General features: G+C 39.4%; 1 protein-coding gene across 3 annotated transcripts in view; it reads right to left on the minus strand.

Moving 5' to 3' along the window:
• Positions 1 to 22,722, minus strand: part of lnx1 (ligand of numb-protein X 1) — a 282,952-nt gene that overhangs the window by 56,293 nt on the left and 203,937 nt on the right. For all 3 annotated transcript variants that reach the window (XM_028802221.2, XM_028802223.2, XM_028802224.2), the window contains 2 exons: positions 7,942 to 8,186; positions 4,359 to 4,514 (listed from right to left, as the gene is read on the minus strand). In XM_028802221.2, coding sequence (XP_028658054.2) covers positions 4,359 to 4,514; positions 7,942 to 8,186 — 401 coding nt within the window. The remainder of the gene's footprint in view (positions 1 to 4,358; positions 4,515 to 7,941; positions 8,187 to 22,722) is intronic.

The following is a 22,722-nucleotide window of genomic DNA, read 5'->3' on the forward strand; positions in this document are numbered from 1 at the left end:
CTACAAAATAGCAGCAGCAGACAGCAGGAACTGTGATCCTGGTGCTAATTTAAGTTCATTCCTTCTGCTATTCTTTGTATGAGGCATCAAGGTTGCATTGCCTACTTATGGCTCACTCTGTCTTGTTTTTGTGTATGAAGCTTGCATGTTCTCTGTGTGTTTCCTTCTGGCAAAGTCTCCCTTTTCCACAATTAGTTAGATTTATGTATGAGTGTAAACTGAACCAGTGGGTGCTTGAATGAGATCTACTAAGAAATGGCATCCCATTAAAAATAAACTCCTGCACCTGCCCGTTAAAGCCCGTGATCAGGTGAAGGGGGGTAAGAAAGCGGATGGCCAATGACCATCTTCATATAAGGCCCTATCCACACCGGCGTTCAAATCTTGGTTAGATGAATGCACTCTGAGTGACCTAGGCGTTTAAGTTGCGTTTTGTAGTGGTGCTTAATTGACTTCAATACAACTTTACATTCATGTTTGTTTGCCTCTGAAATGCCAACCTGCAGCCTGGGTTGTAGTTGTGTATGTGTACCTGTGGGAGCAGTTATTAGGCAGTCCAGAGCGTTTTTTAAATTTAAATTGTGGGGGTTGAGGGTCATCCTTCATTGGATTTGTGAAATATGGATCAGTTGGCTTTATTAGACCTGAACCTTGACCTCCTTGTAAAACTTGATATGGCGACATAGGCAGAGAAAACATTGCCAGCGCTACTGGGTTCACCCTCTGATTACACAGCATGTGAAGAATGGAAGCTTTTGTGTAATCTATGAAGAAATGCAAGGATAAGTTCTTCAAATACTGTTAGATTTCAGTTTTGATTGCCTGTTGAAGTTGCTACAACACCATATTACATGCCGGTCAACCAATATATGAGTCAGTGTTAGACCTGAAGAGTACTACTTGTCACGTTCAAGGAAGCAAATATACAAACAGTACTCACGTATGCACTCACCCACTGGCATTAATACATCATAGTTGCTAAAGTTACATCATTAGCACAAACCTACAAACTGTTTAGAATTCTCCATTATTATCAGTATTATTTTGTTGATACTGTGTATGAGTGTGTGTGTGTGTGTGTGTGCGCGTGTGTGTGCGCATGTGTGTGTGTATTATTCCCTATTTTTAAGTTTTTTTTTTCCTAAGGTTTTTGGCAACCAGGGAATCCTTTTCTTCCTTACATTTCCAGTACCTACTGGGAAAGTGCACCAATCAGAAAATTGTGCATGAAACATTTTGTGTGTTACAGGAGTGTCTCTAGCCTCTTGTCATGTCAGAGCCAACAGAACAGCTATGGACTGACATCGCTGAATGATTCTGCCACATATCCCAGTTTCCTAATTGTCTTGGAGCCTTGAATATCCGATCCTCCAGAATGTTAAGTGAATGACATGTAAATACAATAAAGATGTTTTCTTTGTACTCATTGGGATCATGGCAGAAATTGACACCAAGAAAAAGCTGCATGTTTTTTTGATGCCATCTGAATGCAAATCCAACCAAGCGCAAGTGAAGAAAGCCCGTGTGGATGGTCTGATTCACTGCAATGAGCAGAAAAATACATGGTGTTCGATTAGCTCTCACCTGACACTACAGACGGCAGAAAAACACTCAGTTCAGATGTCCGTGTGGACAGGACCTAACAGTACAGAACTCCTTGTGGACAGCAGCATTTTCTAACCATGTCCTGAGGATGGGGAGAAGCTGGTTCAACTGTTACTTTTAATCTTTTTTTTGTGATAGCTCAGCATACACACATTATGTGCGCAGTCTTTTCTTGGCCATCTGATTAATGTTGTAGCTGTATTAACTAAATTATTTTGTCATTTATGTAAAAAATATTTTAAGTAAACAGTCTGCCCAAATTCAGTCACAAATTGGACAACCTTCTAAATTGCCGCTTTTTAATCTGGACTGGCAGTTTTTCAGTTTCAGAGCCTGGATGCCAATTTTTAATCTAGCAGTCTGGTTTTCGGTCTTTTGTCCAGGTTCCAAATATAAAAGCTCAACTTCTGCACTATTTGTATAAACAAAGCCACTCTAACAGTGCGGATTGCAGTTTTTTTGTGTTTTGTGCTAATAGTCTTTCCAATGAACTAAAGCCCCCATCCTAATCTATTCACTCTGACTGAGCCCACCAGAACCCTCCCCTCAATCTCTCCCAGCACTTCTTAACCTTCAACTGCTCTTCTTTTAACAGACAATGCAAGGACACTTGAATAAGTGTCAATTATAAATATGGCTGGTTGTTTCCTGTTAAGACTGCCTCTAGAATATTTTTTTCCTTTAATTTAATTTTTCCTCACATCCTCTACAACACCTTTGCTGTCCTTTCTCTTCCATCTAATGGTTTTTTTCAGTATCCTTTTAGTAAAGAATTCTGACACCAGCTAACAACAACAGCAGCAGCACTACCCTCTTATGTAGGTTCCCATTTTTCTTAATGATGGAAGGCAGACTGGAGTAAACATCTGAGTTTATTTTTTTCTTGGTGTGTGATCGGTGAATTCTCCCATTCATTTTGTCCTCTGGTCTGTTACGATGCCCACATTTCCCTCTGCTGTATGTCAGACATGCACTTTCATACAGAGCTGCACTTATTCACATGCTTTGCTGTTTACACATGGGGGTCTAAAATGCGACTCTTAGCACTTTATTAATGTTTTATTTTAACTATGAAGAATAGCTATCCACTATTAATGAAGGCCAAATGTAGACAGAGTAACTGCACCATATTTCTTAGTTATACAACATGCTTCCTGACTGAATCAGAATTTCATTAAACATTAAAACCACTTTGCTAACATAGATTTTTAACTTTGTCCGGCAGTAAAAAGAGGATAAACAGAACAGAGGGAACAGAGGATAAAGGCAGATTAGCTTTTATACCTAGATGTCACAATTTCTAAAGACCATTATGGTTTGGTGGCCAAGGAGAAGTTAAAGCTACAAGGCTGCAATTTTTTGATTTATCTTTATAAAATGTAACTATTGTGGAATACCGGAGCACATACTGCCGACCTAACCCGATATAGACAGTCAGAAACACAAATTGCCACACATTCTTTTACAACTGGGGAAGCGCTTCTTCTTTGCTCCCCCAAATTACAGCACAGTCCATAGAGCACCACAACACAGTCCTTTCTTCAGCTGCCAATTCACAGTCCTTCCGCCTCTACTCCTCCCTCGCAAGCTTCGTCCTTCTTCCTCCCGACTCTGGCTCTCCAAATGGAGTGAGGAGGCTCCTTTTATGATGACCCTGGAAGTGTTCCAGGTGGCTCATTAATCTGACCTGCAATTACTCCCAGGTGTGGTGAGAGTCCAGTGTAGGGCTCTGCAGCTTCCCCTTGCGACCCCCATGGAACCCAACAAGGCTGTGCCAGATTCCAAGTCCCAGCATGCCCTGCAGGAATCCATGGTGCCACAGACGTCCAGGAGATGTGCCCAGTAGCGTCCCGGGGAAGGTATTGCGCTGCAGATGCTCTCTCCCCCGGTCCTTCCATGCAGTGGTTGTTTCCTCATCATGATGGGTTCTGCTTACTAGGTTAGGGGGTGGGATGCACTCTTTCTGGCCTAATTTAGATTCACTGTTTTTTTTAAAGAGGAAGGTAAATATCAAAATCTCAAGTTATCTCATTCATTCTTTTAGAGAAGCATGACATGAATGGTCAAAGAATAAACAGAACGGCATTGTGGTCACCAGATTTCACTTCAGCTTCTCACTTGTATGAGATTCTATAGTAGAGTCTTAAACATTTTCCACCAACCTCATCAAAACCTTCAATGAGAGAATTTGTCATTAAAGATTGTTGCTGCATTCCTTCTGCATTGTTAAAGGAACTTGTAGATTCTGATAAAGTGTGGTGTAGTGGTAAAGCTCTGGACTTCAACCCCTGAGGTTGTGAGTTCAAATGCCATTACTGACACCGTGTGACCATGAGCAGGTCACAGGAAAACCAAAGGAAATGTAACCAATTATATCATAGATGTTGTACATTGCTCTGGATAAAAGCATTGGCTAAAAAAATGAAGTTGTTTTAGTGATTCTTGCTGGATCAACACGGTATTAATCCACTCTACATAGTGGTTACCTTTAATTGCCACCTTTATATTCAGAGTAAGACCATGACATCACATAATAAAACTAGCAACTGTTGTTAGAAGCTTACCATAATGGGAGACAAGACCCTAGCTAACAGGATTGCAAACAAATGATTTATGGTTTGTAAAACTTTATTAAAGTAAGCTAAACAAAACTGTGATTGACTTAAATATGCAATTAAGACAAAGTGAATTAAGTCAAAGTTTAAAAAGTCCACAATGTACAGTAGGGAAGAAGTAAAAAGTATTTGCCCTACCTTCCTGGGGAGCATTTGCGTTCCTCAGATTATCCCTTTCTTCAGCACTCTCATTGACCACCGCTGTCCCACTTTTGGTCCTCCTGAGAACACTTAATGCTCTATTCAGTCGTCTGAAAGATCTGCTTCTCACAGTGGACCGATCAAAGTTTCTTACTGCAAAAATGAAAAGAGGGTTGTTGGGACAGAAAAAGAAAAAAAAAACAAGACAGGCAGAGTAAAGTCAGACCTGCTTGATAACAGGTCAACAAAACAAAACATCTACTTACATAGTGTAGGCCAAAACACTTTGTAGAAATGAAATTTGTGAAAATTTTATTTTTTCTTTCTCCTTCTATTATATTTTAAATTAAACTTAAAGTAAATTAAAATTGTTAAAAGAATGTGATGTTACTGGTTTAAATTGCCATGTATCTGTAGTTTGAAATAACATAATGAATAACTGGTGTGTGATTTTTGCCATATTTACACAAAGTGTTGGCTTGTTCATATACACCAATAAATTACAGTTTAGCTTGTACTATGCTATGCAAGTTGTGAAATTAGGCATTTTTGAAATATAAACATCAACAGACAAAGTAGAAAACAAGATTAGAAGGTCAGGCATAAGGTCTGTTAATGAAAAACTTGTATTCTGGTCAAAGACAGAAAGGAAGAGTACAATGCATATATAAAGATTTTTATCATTTATTGAATTAATTTCACTTGTAACTGAGATTTGAATGAGATGGCAGAAGAGAAAGAGTCACCACTCTACACTTGCCTGAGCTCCTTTCTGTCTACCACATTAGTTTAACCTGTCAGTGCCGTCATGTTGGAAGTTACTGAGCCACGTAGCCTTTTAAATTCTTCCCAAACAAAGCCACCTGGTCATAGCACGAGAGACAAATCGGGGCCACAGACAATACACTTGACCTTTTTACTGTTGTACCAGAGACTCTAGTTTGATGATTTGGCACCTTTATAACTGGGTGTTTCAAGAGGTTACTGTAAGTCAGAAAAAGTACAGCTCAAAAGTACAGTAATTTTCCTCTAATGTTCAGGTTTTTTGTCCTCGCTTATTTTGAGATGTGTAAGTAGGCTACTGCTAGGTTTGAGATTTAAAAACCTAGTTTTTAAGGAGAGTGTTCCACCTGCACAACACAGTCAATAAAATTTTAATTAAGTCAAATCTGTTTCTAAACAAAAATGAAAGAATTATTTTCACAGGAAATTGTATGTTGATGAAATTTCCCAGAGATGAACAGCTGACGTAATGAACCAGACTGCTGAAAATCGCTAAACCTTGAATTTAATTTCTGGAGGCGCTGAATCATGAAGTGAACCTTGAAAAAGTTGGGGTGTTCTTTAGAGAAAATGACTGTGAGGGTTATGGCAATTTTATTTTCCGTGTGAAATCAAATTGCTTTATTCCTGACTTATACTTTGTGAACGAAAGCTCCAGTTCTTGTAAATACCACCTTTACCAGCCTTTCTCTTTTTATATTCATACTAGAGCATGCAATGGCTCCCCTTTTCCTAACTACCTTAATCCAATATTAAAAAAACATGACAAAAATACTGTAACATTCAGTAGGAATTAAAGCTTAAACACATAATTACACTTTATACTATATGCAAGAGGAAACAAATCTGTGGATTGCATTAATTAAAGTATTAATTTGTTAATAAATTAATTAATTTGTAACAATATAAGGTTTCAAAAACAACTGCCTAAAAAATAAAGAAAAATCCAGGAAAGCAAAGATGCAGATTGGAATTCAACATGAAATATACTCAGTAGTGACATGGTGGCTCAGTGGGTGAAGTACACCAGAATGTTATTCCTTGAGTGCATGCAGATTCATCTTGTGTCTGCTTAGGTCTTCCTCAGTCCATGCTGATTTTTGTCCCATGGTCCCATAGACATATTGGTTAGGTGAATCTGCAATACTAAACTGGCCCCAGTGGGGGTCTTTATACATGTGTGGCCTGTGATGGACTGTCACTCTCTCCACAGCCGTTTCCTACTTTGCACCCAAAGTTGACCTTGATAGGTCACACAATTCTTGGTCACTTGATCTTACCCAGCCTGTACTGTACTGTACCCACTTACTGGTTTATGTCTAACTTTACCGTATGTTACATGTGTACTGCCATCTGCATTTTTTCTTTCTCCCACTACTGTTTAATTCAATCTATATGTCTGTACAGTTCTGTTTTGCACTAGGTACAGTAGGCCATTCTTCTGCTAATCTTATTTATATATCATCTAATTGTCTGACTGCCTGTATTTATTTCCTTGTCCCCATCCCTCCTACAACCGTGACACAAAAATTTCACTCTGCCCTCACAGTGTATGTGACAATAAAGACATACTGTACTATTACCCCCCCCCCCCCCCGAATTAGTCTAAGAAGGTTGGTGAATGCTATTTTATGTTTTGCTATATTCCATAGCTCCTACAGTGTGACTGACACATCCCCAACTTTTTAGGTGAACTAGTTTTCAAGAGAATGCTTTGTGAAGTTTTAAAAATTATGAAGGAACATATAATGGTAGCCTGATTGCATGAAAGTGTCCAATTTTTGAAGCCATTCAGCAGAGAAAGAGGAGCTTGGTACTTTGAGCTGGTTTTTGTTTGACTAAAATACACATATACAAATTGCTTGAATTATCACAAAGAAATGCACTACTTGACAGTAAAATGTTCCCTTGGGGACTGAATCATGGAAAGAAGGTAGAGATCACTTAATGGGGCTCTACTAAGTGGATTGGTTTTAAAAGATTTTGTGCAGAATTTTAAGGGGTTCAGGGTAATCTGAACAAGACAAATCCAACAAGCTATAGTGTGCTCTTAATATCCAAGCTGTGTGCACTTCACTTTGTCCACATTTGTGTTCTTGCCAGAGAATCATTTTTTAATTATAGGGCAATTCATTTGAATCAAACATGTTAACATAGTTTATCTTTCATGTTGAGTAATTCTATGCATACGTTGGCTTGCCAGCCAATATAACAGAAGCGTAACATACATGAGATGACTGCACTTCCCATATGTCACTGTAATGAAAATGTCAATCATCTTCAGTTTGAAATTCTGTAATTTGTTTCTCATAACTATAATTTGTGATGCAATTTCCCATAAATGTGTGCATAGCATTAACCTTTTTAGCATTAAAGTTTTAATTTTTTAAAAACAGAACACTTGTCACGTGACTTGTGAAAAGCCTCTATAAAGCATTCAGTTTAAAGAACATGTTTATATTCTAAATGGTGCTTCATAAAATCAGACATTTCTACCATACTTTGATCGGTGGGTGGTCTGAGACTAGTATATTGTGCATTCAGGTCTCTTTTAAAGAAATAACTTTGAAAGGTGGTAAAAACTTGTGAAATTCTCCATGTGATCCACCAGTGGTTCCAAAGCCTGCTGTTCACCAGCATTTAAATTGCAGGGTCTGCCTTCACTCTTGGTTCTATTTCTGTTAGATCACTCCTGAACAATTACTGACTCTGAAGCTATCTGCTTCATTCAGTCACATTTATTAGCGTTTCTCATCCCATACCCCGCAAATAAGTAGGCACTTATAACCATACATACTTTTTTTGGTGGCAGACCGGCTAAGAAGGGCAGCATTGCTGCCCGATTGGTTGTCTTCCACACTGGGGTCAAAGGCAGGGTTGACAAGGCCTGGGTCATCAGTCAATAAGGCTACAGTTGCACAGGCAGGCATCTCAGAGGGCATGGTGGCTACAGTGAGCTCGGAGGTGCAGTCGGTGCAGTCTCCATCTTGTGAGCGTCGTTTTCTATCCCCTGAGAGGCCATAATGTGATGCTCCTTTACACCTGAGGAAGAAACAGTTTTACTTGTCAGATCAAGAACATTAAATTACCTGGATACTTAGGCAGCTTGCAGTAAAGCAAATGGAATATGAAACCTATGATGGCAGCATGGGGTACAAGAGATAAACAAATATCAATGGGATGACAGTCCACAATAAGACATACATGCTTATAAACCCCTACACCGAGCCAGTTAACATTACATGTTGGTTGATGGAAGAACAATCTTGAAGAAAAATTACAGAAATATAGACAGAATGTAGAAACACCATTCTAACAGTAAGAGGATGGCAATCAACTCAAGTCCATGAAGTTGTATGGCAGCAACACTAACCGCTTGCCACTAGTCCACAATGATGAGATGGTGATTGATAAAACCCTCTGATTTACTCCACTAGCTAGTGGGCCATAAGATTACAAATATATATAACTAGCCATGTGCGCCCAACTACGTTGTTAAAGTTGTCTGTGAAGGGCTCCCTGTTTAAACGCGGCTGCCAGTCGTGAACTGGGCCCTTCGTCGCACAGCATTATGATTTTTTATAAGGGAAACAAAATTACAAAACAAAACCCTTGGACATTGATTCGATAGGAACGGCCTACTCGGAATCACTGTCCGAATAGTAATTATGTGGTGGTGTAGGAGCATTTCTGCTTCTCTCCATTCACAGTTCGTCTCGTTTTCACGATGCTGTCGTTTCCTCTCACAATCTCTTCTCAACCTTTCTCCAATCTCGCAGGTTGCTTTGTGGCAATCCAAAGAGTAAGGCAATATACACGGAGCAATGGTTATAAAAGGGGGACACATAGGTATCCAGGCTCTTTAAAGCATAAATAGGGATCACTTCACTGACATGTGAGCAAGCCAGGGTACAACTGTGAAACGTGCAGCACTCGCCGGCTACAACGTAACAATAATAATTTCCAGAACATGCTGTTACGTTGTCATTTACCCACTGTCTTTCTTTCACTCATATGTTATGTAGGCACGTACCTTTTATCTTCGGCAATCTCATTCTCTAACCAGGCCTCAGGAGCTAACCAGCGTAACACTGTCCACCACCCCTTTCGTTATTCCGGCACATTGTTGGCATCTGTGAGTAACAACAACGTACTGAACTGGAAGGTGGTCTACGCATGCGTGGAATTCGCGGACAAACAAAGATCAAGATCCAAATGAAGATTATATATAAAGATTTTATGTTAATAAAAGCAAAACATTTAATCATTTAATAGAGAGCAGAGTTATGTAATGCCATTTCATTACAAACAATCCACGGGACCTTTTGAAGATACATAATGGAATAAACGCAAAAATAACTAATATCTCTTGCCCTACGTGTACCTTCAGCACCTTTCCTTGGTATGCTCATGTATCTGAATCTCTGCGCGCTCTCTCTCGAGCACTTTCTTGTAAAGCCTGCTTCTCAAACCCTGTTATTTTGAGGTGTCCTGCTTGTCTCTTTTCTGCTCTTATGCATCCCGTCTTTGAAGGTGACTCTCTGTGTGCCTCTTACACCTTAACATCTCCTCAATTGTTTCACACTTGAAATTCCTCTTTCAGATTGCTTTGTGGGATCAGACACATACACAAACTATATATAGTAGAGAGGTGAATGTGTTGACAACTGTAACAGTAAAAAGATCCTTTCTACATTGTGCATAAAACGACCAGGATTGTGTTGGGCTTCTGCTGACTTTGGATTGAAGAAGAAAAAAAAGTGTAGATACAGGGTGAAGGGTGGTACTGCTCCAGAGTTCTATACTGTATTCTAATACCTGAAATGGATTAAGCAGATGTCAAAAATGCAGGTCACTAGTGGCTCTTACAGGGAAGGATTTTGTGGTTGAACAGTCACCTGACTCTGGCCTTTCAACCCACACTCTGGATGAACCAGAAACAGAAGGCAGTCCTCAATTCTATCTCTAGCTCCACCCCTTAAAGTGTATTATAAGTCACACTGAGTGCACAATTAGATTTAGTGATGTTGAATTCATTAGGCTAATACAGGGGATCTCAAACTCGGGCCTGGGGATCCACTGTGGCTGCAGGTTTTTGTTCCAACCAGCTTCTGTTTTTAATTCGACTCCTGGCCTAATTAAGTGAACTGTTATTTCCCAGATTCTGTGTTTTGGGAACAGCATAGACATTAGAAAACTAAGTTTGGTAAAAAAAAAATATAATAAAATGTACTAAGCAGTTTTATGGGAAAAATTTATGTTTATTTTCTATTTAACAATAGTTTTATCTTTATTTTCATTCTACTTTTCTAGGTATTCTGTTTAATTAATCCATCATTTACAAATTAGTGGGTCTGACGCTAAAGTATTTGTGTCCTTTCATTATTCAGTTTGCCTGGGTGTCTGTTCTGGTCATTTTAATTATCATTATTAAGATACAATGAGCAAATGACACAGAGAAAGAGCAACATATAATGAAATCAACAAAAGACAGTTAAGTATTTAAATCTATAGCAAAAATAGAAATATTTCTAAATTTACTATATATATATATATATATATATATATATATATATATATATATATATATATATATATATATATATATATATATATACATACAGTATATATATTTATATATATATAATCTTAATTAAAAGTGCTGGGTGGAGTGGTGGCTCTGAGGCTACGGATCTGCACTGACAATCGGAAGGTTGCCAGTTTGAATCCCGTAAATCCCAAAAAGGAACTCTGTCCTGTTGGGCCCTTGAGTAAGGCCCTTAACCAGCAATTGCTCCGTCCTGGGTATGGCGTTAATCTGCATCCATCCCTGCATGTAGGCCCTCCAACCTGCAGGGAAAAACTTAGGGGTTGGTGGCAGAATTGGCACTCCAGCCACCATAAAAAACCTCACACTGTTCCACTTCATCTGAACTAGTGTTGTGCTGAGGTGTCACCCGTTGCATGGCTGCACTCGGGTCCTAATCTGGGATCCAGAGTTGGTTTGTCGTATGGTGGGTGCGGCAATGTGCTGTATCAGCACGTGCTCCTAACCTCTCTCTCTCTCTAAAAGTGCAACAGAGATGTTTTTATGTCAATTTTTTTTGTCAAGCATTAAATCAGGCTTATTTTAAAACCTACATATATATGTTTGATATCATTCTTTTCAGAATTTATCGAACTTTAATGTGATGTTGTTAGATTTTCAGATTTTTATTCCGTTTTTAAATGATGAACTAAAAAATATCAAGAACTCACGTCTCGCAAGACAGAACTTTTTGACAAAAGATTTAGCCACAACCAGGGCCGGAAATAAAAGACAAAGCGTAGATGACAAAGACAGCTTCTGTACAGGCTTTTAAATGTTTGAAGCACCATGTGAGATGCAGATCATGCGGCACGGCAGCAGCAGCAATCCAGCAGCTGATCGAGCAAAGAGGAAGTAAAAAGAAAACTATTTGTTTCCCATTGTATCACCGTTTGAGAGGGGGTTTCGGAGCAGCGATCGTGTCTCCTTGGGGTGCGTTCAGCCCCCCTCTTCAAAATGCGAGCGGCAGAGACTCGAAGTGGCTGATGAGCAAAGCAAGCAGGGGGGAACCCCCAAGTGTCTTGTAAATGTAAAAATCATGCTGCTGTGCTTTTCTGAATGTAGAATGAGAGAAGAGATAAAAATACCAGCTAATTAAATGAGATCAGTGTTATCAGGTGTTGTCACTGATTATGACTGACTGGAACAAAAACCTGAAGCCACAGTGGGTCCCCAGGACCGAGTCTGACAACCTCTGCTCTAATAGTATCCAAAAAGAAGCTGTTCCTCAACCTGATAGCACTAGCCTAGCACTAGCACTGTAAGAGGAGGTCAGAATAGAAGTTGAGGTGTTGGTGGGCTTTCTTTACCAGATGGACTGTATTGTAGCTCCAAGTGGTGTCTGTGTTTTTGAAGCAGGTGACAATTTCAACCTCTTCTCCATTGATGTAAAGGGGAAGAGGAGGGAGAGAATAATTTCCTTAGTTTTCTTGACATTGATGCTAAGGTTATCATCTTTACACTGTAGTGGTCGGCTGGCTGTGCCCAGTCGCCACACCTGGCCGGACAGGGAGAGGGACTGTGCCTCCCCTGGACCATGAGAGGGCAGCCGCCCTGCCTGGTTTGGGGGCCACGGGGTCTGAGCATGGAAGCTCAACCCTGTAAAGGCCCGTGGCCACCACCAGGGGCCACCCAAACGATGGTGGAACCTTGGACGATAGTACTTCCGCCACACCTGGAGGTGTTGGCGGAAGGAATACAGAGGACACCTAGAGTGCTTCCGGGTGCTCATGTGTACCACATGAGCACCCGGAAGCACTCTAGGTGTCCTCTGTATTCCTTCCAGGAAGTGCCGCAGGAAGTCCATCAGAAAGCACCTGGGGCACGTCTGGGTGGATGTAAAAGGGACCGCCTCCCTCCAGTCGGCAGCTGAAGTCGGGAGGAAGAGGACAGAGCTTGGTGGAGAGGAATGGAGGTGGTGAAGACTTGAAGAAGTGGGTGATTGGTGCACGGGCACTGTGTGCTGTGGACGTTATTATTAATAAATGTGTGCTTTGTGTAACCATCGGTGTGTGCCTGTCTGTGTCCGGGACTGGACTTTCACAACACCAAGCCTCCAGCTTAGCCACTTCCATCCTGTATGCTTACTCATCACTATGAGTGACAAGTTCTACCACCACTGTGTCATCTGCATTGTGAGATATGCAGTCATAGGTCATCAGAGAATACAGTAGGGGGCTCAAAACGCGTCCCATGTGGGAGCCGGTGTTGAGAATGATGGTAGAAGATGTAATGCTGTGGATTTTGACAGAATGGGTCCTTATTTCATCTTTTTCATTACATTTACTCAGGTTCAATGATGGATGGAAACCTTTCATATGACAAAGCTAAATATTAATACTTTGCATTAAATGCATATCAATTTGCATGTTCATTATCTTCTTGACATGGTTAGAAACTAAACAGTCATGATAAGCCACATGGCTTCTGCTGTTGGCTTAGCTTCAGTGGTTTGCTGTATTCCTTTTGCAGTTTCCCTATTTTGTGTTCACTTTTTATTTCCTTCTCGTTTCACCTTTTCTCTTTCTTATTCTTATTTCCTACCCTGTCTCTCTGTAACCCTTTTGTGATGGTTTTCACCTTCTGGACATTTCAGACACTTATCTCATCTAATACTTCAGGTTGACTCACAAATGGTAACCAACACCACAATCTCGCTCTCAGTCTTCTAAGCACCAGCTTCATGACTCTTCCATACTACTGATCACCAACATTTCAAGGTGCATGACTCACCATATGAGCCCAATTTATACATTGACTATTGGAAATGCAGTCTTCTGAATTAATATGGGGTAACCAAATATAAAAAGCCATGCACCATTTGTTTATGAAATGCCTATGCAGTACCTTATAACATGATCCGCTTTGAATTGCACATTTTATAAAAATAAGTGGTCTACTCTTGCAGCATGTGTGCCAAAGACACCACCAAAAAAACACTGGAAGGATAAGTGGAGGATCAAACAGCAGAAAGTAACAAAACAACACAACCAACACCTGGTGCCATCCTGGGCCTGCCTCTATCTACTCATAGGGTAGTCTGTCCTTTTATCCACATCTGCATACTGCGCCCCTCCTTTACCTCCTCTTTCTCTCTCACATTCTCCATCTCCTAACTGTACCCTCCCTCTAGCAGCCATGATCTATGTCCCTGTACCCCTGGGCTTTTAGTTAGCTCTACAGAGCCAGGACTCTAAGCCCAGTGAAGCAGTACCCATATGTCTCCTAATGGGGATTGAGTGCTGTCTGCTGGCCTGTGCCATATCTAATATTTCTTGTTTGACCTTTACCTTTAAGTGTTGGTCGCCCCTCTTGGAGCCTGACCATGACTCCCCCCATACCTACAGGACTTACTACACCTTGGCAGTATTGATAATACCTCTGTGGCATAATCACCTGCACTGGCATCACCTAGAATATCTGCTTTGTTGTCAGGGTGGCTCCATAGCACCTTATCCTGTCTACAACTAAAGTAAAGGCTGGCTGAGAGAAGCAAAAGTTTACAAGCATAAAAACAATTAAAAAAACACATTTTAACAAACTTATTTTTTGCCTACAGCTTTTAAAAGAAAATGCTAATTGTCTTCTTGATGTTTTCATTAAGTAATACTTTGTGGCTTCCAAGACATGCCAAACAGTTGTTTCATTTGCATAACAAATATAATTTTTTTCATAAATAATTCATTTTCTGTGATGAATAAAAGCATGCAAATTATTCATTCATCCATACATTTTGGAATCTATTCACTCCAATCCAGGAACATGGGTTATATGAATTATATTTTTTATGAGTAAGTTTGTACTAATTATAATACATAAATAATACCAAAAACTTTTCTCCAAAAAACAAGTAGCATTTAGGATCCAGTTCCAGCACACTGAGCTGACAGTACATACACGTTATGGAGGTGGCAGACACTTCAGGTAATTGTAGGTGGTACAGGGGAGCTCTGAGGGAAGCATGGTGACAAATTCTGGTATGGACAACAGATGTCATGTAAGGCTAGAGGGGGTGGGTTGAATACCACCAAGATGTGGCATGCCATATAATCAAAGAGAGCTACCAATGTACCATTAATTCTAGGGACAAAGAAAGACAGGAATTGTGCATGTGATAGTAATGACCCTACAGTATTTATATCAGAACCAGTAACGGCACACTGCATGATAACGTGCAATGAATACACTTGACTTGAGCATTCATAGTTTTCATCCTCTTTCTCTGTACTTTTAGCATTCGTTTGCTCAGAGGTTGATGCGCTTGCTGCTTCCTGAGCAGCTCTTCTTTTCTCCACCCTAGCAGCCCGCTTCTTCTCTTCTTTCGTCGGGCATCTTTTCCCGTTAAAAATGATTAAGTCAGTGTTTGTGTTGCAATTACTTAGTACATTTTTCTTAATTTTTCACTTAAGCTGACACTTAAGTCTTCAATCTGCCTCAAGAATGATTTAAGATGTGAAGAGGAAGGGGAATTGACAGCAAAGGTGGTAGGGATGAGAATGGCGCCCGCACGCATGCAGCGCACAGCCGACCTGCTGGCCGCTGCCGAGAGTTGATTCTACAATAAAATAAAATAAACATAAAAAGAGGAATAACCTTGCAGGTCAATCATCACTCTGAAAGTGGACAGTAGTCGTCACGTAGTATATGTGTACCAAATTTCAGGTCAGTAGGTCAAACGGTTTGCGAGCTACAGGTGATTTGAAATCCTGGACAGAAAAACGGACAGCCACAGTAGGGTATTATAGAGTATATAAAGATAGACACACACATATATGTAATACATATAGATACATACATATATATGGTGTCACTGTGTGTGTGTGTGTAAGTCTAAAAGAAAGATTCATGTCCTGTGATAAATGTTTATTGGTATCAAATAAGCAAGTTGATTGTATACAGTACCTGCTCATTTGAATGATGAAATGTTGTACTACTTCTTTTGCTGACTCAGTGCTGATGCTGTCCTTGTTCCTGCCTTCCCATGCTGATGCAAGAAGCAGTGCCATTACAGCACTGTATGTCTTTGTAGTTCTAAACAGAGAATGTCACATGGGGTCCTAAACCAGGTTTTTTAAATTCTGAAAGGCATCAATAAAGGTGATTGAGTCAAATTCTTCCAGTTACATAGTGAATCACATCCTTGAGGATGCTGGTGGAGGTAAAAGGGAAGTGCATTTAAGGCAGATTCCAGGGAATACTTGTTTTATGCAAAGGGACATAAATCTGGGTCATAAAGTTAAATCCAAAGCCTTGGCAACTTTTACAATTGTCTGAATGGGACATTGAGATAACTTATCAAATAGCCAATCATTTAACTGACCGACTGGACGCCTGTCTATTGTAATGTCTTCTTAATGTACTTCAAAAGTAAATTCAATAAATAGTTTTCTGTATAATACTTCACTTACACAGGGTACAAAAATGTGGTGCTGGAGTGAAAAGGAATTAGAAAAAATAAAAGGACACAGCATAAATAAAAATAGGTGAAAGACTGAATCCAGTAAGAGTTCCCCACACAGCAGATGGAATTGAATGCCAGAAACCTGCCTGAGGCATCGTGAAAGTTCAAACAACATGTGGAAATAACATTTTCTGATGTGTTTAAAGAAAAATGGAAACAGAAATGTTGCTATTTTATATGGATCGGAAATAAGTGGAGAAACATTTGTAACATATGGATACTGGAAACCTATTATGGCCACTTTGAACCATATTCAACATGCGTATTTGACTGATTGAAACTCCAGAAGAAAGTGCAAGGTGACAACAAATTGTTTGAGAAACAATAATAATTGTGAAAGACTAATTATGAAAACAGTGGGAATATAGTCAGACATTGTACAGCAAAAGAAAACAATGGAGTGTCAGATGCCAAAAAATAATACCAGCTAAAATAGTCAAAACAGTGCATATAGTCATTGGTGTCAAACAATACAACTCAATTTAAACAAATAAATAAAGAAATAAAGTTCAAGCAACATCTAGCTAAACTGACAGAGCAAATATTTCAAAGGATGTAACTATTGTGGAAACAATATTCTTACTGAACAAAGCTTATTAGATAACAGATAACCAGAACCATGTTGCAAGAGCGTGTCATTCCAGTCACTTGCAGAAAAGTCACAGAGGTTAGCTTTGATACAGCATGATGGGAAAAAAATCCTGACCCTGACAGAATATTTAAAGATAGTATTCTTAAAGAGATTTGTGATACATCTGAATATGTGTGCTCATGTTAAGGTTATTGCTTTTCATGTACAGTATACAACATCTTAAAGACTGAAGCTGCAATATGGCCTACAAAAACCAAAGACAACTTCAGGGAATGTTTATAGGCATGTGTACCCCGGCACTGCAATATGCAGAAGTGTATTTTGGAAACATTGCCATTAGGATAGCATTTGTACACCCGAGTTACCAAACAATAAGTGTGTCACCTATCTTATCTCTAATCTAAAGCCTGTGATCCTTGCCTCTGAGATGCAGAACCCTGTGTAGTCACTTCAAAGAAGAGCTGCTTGAAATGGAACAGTCACTCAACATAGCCACGTTTATAAAGCTGATACTGTGAATCATTACAATGGTTGTATTGGAGAAACCACAAACAGTCTCAAATGGTGAGACTGAGAATATAAATTACTGATGGACTTCACTGCTCCTTATCAATGCTTGGTGCATTGTACCCCAACAGAACAATTCTTCAGTGTTATGCATACAAGAGCTTGATTTCAGGTCATTAGCCTCACTTATGATATACAGTGATCCCTCGCTATATCGCGCTTCGCCTTTTGCGGCTTCACTCTATCGCGGATTTTATATGTAAGCATATTTAAATATATATCGCGGATTTTTTGCTGGTTCGCGGATTTCTGAGGACAATGGGTCTTTTAATTTCTTGTACATGCTTCCTCAGTTGGTTTGCCCAGTTGATTTCATACAAGGGACGCTATTGGCAGATGGCTGAGAAGCTACCCAACTTACTTTTGTTTCTCTCTCTCTCTCTCTTGCGCTGACTTTCTCTGATCCTGACGTAGGGGGTGTGAGCAGGGGGGCTGTTCGCATACCTAGACGATACGGACGCTCGTCTAAAAATGCTGAAAGATTATCTTTACGTTGCTATCTTTTGTGCAGCTGCTTCCTGAAACGACATGGTGCACGGTGCTTCGCATACTTAAAAGCTCAAAGGGCACGTATTGATTTTTCACTGTTTGTTTTCCTCTGTCTCTGTCTCTCTCTCTCTCTCTCTCCCTCTCTCTCCCTGCTCTTGACGGAGGGGGTGTGAGCTGCCGCCTTCAACAGCTTTGTACCGGCGGTGCTTCGCATACTTAAAAGCCAAGCAGCCCTATTGATTTGTTTGGTTTTCTCTCACTTTCTGACATTCAGTGCTCCTGACGGGCACTACTTTGAAGAGGAAGATATGTTTGCATTCTTTTAATTGTGAGACAGAACTGTCATCTCTGTCTTGTCATGGAGCACAGTTTAAACTTTTGAAAAAGAGACAAATGTTTGTTTGCAGTGTTTGAATAACGTTCCTGTCTCTCTACAACCTCCTGTGTTTCTGCGCAAATCTGTGACCCAAGCATGACAATATAAAAATAACCATATAAACATATGGTTTCTACTTCGTGGATTTTCTTATTTCGCGGGTGGCTCTGGAACGCAACCCCCGCGATGGAGGAGGGATTACTGTAATGAGATAACCTCACAATGGGTTCTAGAAGTAATGTACACTGATCAGATTTATAAAGGCCTAAACAGGGTTACACTGTTTGATCACAACATTTTAGTTTAGAGAAGGCTCAAAGGGGAATATGACAGAAGGCTTAGTTGCAATAGCATCAAGCAAGGACATAGTAAATAAACCTTCAGAACATCCCAAGAATGACCATAAATGACTTGCAGCTCATACAACTAAGGGAAATTTTAGAGGAACAAGAAACTACCATCAGCCCATTACAAAAATCTGGAATCAAAGAGAAGAGTTGTAAAAAACAAACAATATGTGAAAATTGTTATTGCCAGGTCACTCACAGCAGAGCCGTAGTTGTGCATTCTTGCAAGTAACCTGAGAGACTAGAAAAATATAAAAAGAGAAAATGTGTAATTTTATGTTTTGGTGTCAGAACTACTTGCAGATTTTTGACATTGTTAGAAAGTTTTCCATTTGTCTTGAATACTGCCTCTCAAATGCTAAAAATCCATGATCAGGCACAAGTTCCCAAGTAAGAGATAATGATAAGCTGTAGCAGATGATACGTGAATTACTATGTTGTATACTTTAACCTTGAAAAACTTTTCAGCACTACATCCAGATCTTTGCTACATAACCGCAAAGCAGCCTTCTACAGACATTTGTGTTTCAATGAAGAACTGGCAAATTGACAGGACAGAAAGATAGACGGAACTTTATTTTTAGATAGAACTTTTTATGTCTCCAGGGGGAAATCTGGCTTATTACAGAAGCTCTTTAAATAAATATAAATATACACAAACACTGTGGTCTGAACACACACCAAAATAACTAAAAAGAAAGAAAAGTTAAAAAGAAAGAAAATGTCTGACTCAGCAGTAGCAGTCACAGTGAGACATTATGCAGACATACTGCTGTTGGTATAAAGGAGCCCCAGTAATTTTTCTGCTGAGTAATTCATTGGCTGCCAGAGAGAGGATGTGCATTACTGTTCATAATGTTTTAAATCTCTCCTTCACTACGACCTCTGGGTATAACTAAGCTTGCCCTATTAATCAGCTTGTAGATTCTGTGGGCCACTCTTGGAGTGATGTTACCAGCAGAGCACACCACAGCATAGACATTCACACTGGCCATCACAGAGTTATAGAAGTTGTGAAGGATGTTACTACCCACATTAAAGGAACACAGCCTACTCTTTCTTTTCTTATATAGTTCCTCCGTGTTATGATACTAGTCCAACCTGTCACTAAGGTGGAGCACCAAGTACTTATTGGAGTGCACTACCTCCTGAATAGTGACTAGATACAGGCGCTCTGTGGTGTGGCAAAGGTTAATAAACAGTTCTTTGGTTTTGCTGATGTTAAGATGCAGACAATTCTCTCCCTCTTACCTATGCACCCCATAAATGCAAAATCATTTGAGAACTTCTGCAAGTGGCAAAACCTGGTTTTATATGTTCAGCCTGAGTTGTACATAGTGAAGAAAAAAGGAGACAGGACTATTTCTTGTGGTGTGCCAGTGTTGCTCACATCCATATCAGAAACACAGTCCTTGAGTGTCACAAACTATGGTCTGCCCTTACAGATACAGTGGTACCTCTGGTCACGACCATAATTCGTTCCACAACTCTGGACGCGACCTGATTTGGTCGCGACCCAAACGTAATTTCCCCATAAGATTGTATGTAAATACAATTAATCCGTTCCAGACCGTACGAACTGTATGTAAATATATTTTTTTGAAAGCACAAAAATAGTTAATTATATCATAGAATGCACACTGTAAAAGTAAACTAATGTAAAAACATTGAATAACACTGAGAAAACCTTGAACAACAGAGAAAGCTAACATTGTAAGAGTTTGTGCTAGACCCTTACGAATCGCTCGCTGTAAACACTTTTTTATGAGTTTTAAGCACAGGGAAAAAAAAATAAATTCCACTTCTCTTGCGAAACTTTTCACACCATCCTCTACTGGCTTTAAATTCCTTACCTTCGCCACTCGAAGAAGGATTTTTTTTCAGCAAATCTTTATGAATCTCCCAGGCTTTCTCGCATATGATCGTCTCACTTACGCTATCCCCTGCAAGTTGCTTCTCGTTCAACCACACTAGCAACAGTTTTTCCACCTCTTTCAGCACTTGAGGCCTCTGCTTGGTTAACATTATAACTCCTTTTGCAACATCAGCTGCTTTGTTATGCTCTGTATACACAAACAAAAGAAAATGGGAAACGGAGAATGGGAAATCACTGGCGCATACGAACGCGCGTAGGGAAACTGGCCGCCAGTGTCTTTGTTCACCACCAGAGAGTGTGATCATGAACAGATGCAAAATTTTGGCAAACTATTAGATCGTAACCCAATTTGTATGTGTTCGGAAACTTTCGTGACCAGAGGTTCTACTATACCATTATCTATTGAACACTTTCAACAGTGAATGAAGAACCTTTAAGGGAAAATACATACAAAAAAGTCAGGGGGTGAAAGCTGTTGGAACAGCTATTAGAAGAGCTTCATGGGAAACCAAGTATCTGGTAACAAAACCAAATCAAAAAATAATGTCGAAAGCATGCAAACAAGAAGCTGTAATGGTTTGTCCTTTCTCTGACACAAATTCTTTGGTAATTTTTTTAAGTTAATCTAAAACGTGGACAAAGACAGCAGAGTGATGACATATTAAATAGTATCAACATGATATTGTCATGTGTCACATTGCTGACAGACCAGGTGCCTAGCAACAGATTTTCTTCTCAACAACAACAATATGACCAAGACCATAAATATCAAGTCTCAAAATAGTATTGTCCATGGGAAACCAACAATGTAACAATAAAAATTAATAACGACAAGAAAATAACATTGTGTAAGCTATTAGCACTGAGCATAGAATCTGCAGGTTTCCAAATGTACTGTATAATACAATAATGCCATACCAACAACTGACAACTAACAGACAACCACCACCAATATCAATAAAAAGTGTGAGTTTGCAAACTGCAGAAATTCATGTTATCATGGATAGTACCGTCTTGTAGAAAAATATGTATGGACCAAAAGGTTTACGTAAGAGACTACTATTTTAATTTCATTGTGTGCTGCAATGGCCTGTGTGCATCTACTACCCAAAATGTGCAAGGCAAATGAAGTCCAGTGCAAACTATTCCGGACATTTAAGAATAGAACTGTACGGGGGAAAAAAACAATGTGAAAAAATAGATTGTACTTTAATTGTGAATGTTATGAGTATCAATCATTTATTAAAACGGGCCTTCGCTTTCCTGTGAACTTTCTGCATTACTGGAAGATACTCAGGACCAAGGAATCCTTGTAAGTTGTCATTGTGTGACTGCGTGCAAGCAGTCCATGTCAGTTGTAGTCTTTATGGTCAGTCAATTTTTATATTCTGTTTTGTCCAAATTTAGTGTGTCAGGGATCTGCATCATGTTCAAAGCAGTAACCGACCCCATTTGTGCTGCCCATCCTTCACAGAACACATTGACTGATTACTTAAGAGTAACATTTGTGGATGCTGAGAGCAATTTATTTGTAGAAGGCATACAAAACAATTTGTTTATCTATGGAAATGTTTGCAAATCAATGGTAGATACATGTTTACACGTACATTCACGTACAAAGATCACAAGATCTTTACTGAAAAATTTTTCATTTTCATTCAAAATATTATATACGATCATGTTAAGGTATAAGTAAATGCAATTTCTTTATCACTATAGTACTATTTCAAATGACACATTGAATAAGAAGCATATAAAATCTAGAGTATCACAGAGACACACCTTGTAGTTTTAACATTATTTGACAAATTCAATTACAATGGCAATATCAATTTAAGAAATGAACTTCAATAACCAGATTCATTTGTTGTTCATAATAGAGTCATTATTGTCATGTGTACAGAGTATGGTGTAATATTTACTTGCACATGCTAATCAACATGCAACACTTTACTTTGACAGAGCTAGATCTATTCATTCAAGCATTATCTCTAATGTGTTTACTGGATTATACATTCAAACACTATAATGAGTTGTTAAAACCCATTTTTAAATGTAAAAATATAATGTACAAACATGTCATTAATTACTGATGTCAAACTGTCCAGCTCCGTGCCTACAATAGAGCCTGCTTTCCTCACCAGTTTGTCCAGGCGTGAGGCGTTCTTCTTCTTAATGCTGCCTCCCCAGCACACCACCACATAGAAGAAGGTGTTCGCCACAACCGTCTGATGTTGAAGGACGCTAGTCTTCTAAGGAAGTATAGCCGGCTCTGTCCTCTCT

This window comes from Erpetoichthys calabaricus, chromosome 5 (assembly GCF_900747795.2).
Source record: "Erpetoichthys calabaricus chromosome 5, fErpCal1.3, whole genome shotgun sequence".
Lineage (NCBI taxonomy): Eukaryota > Metazoa > Chordata > Cladistia > Polypteriformes > Polypteridae > Erpetoichthys > Erpetoichthys calabaricus.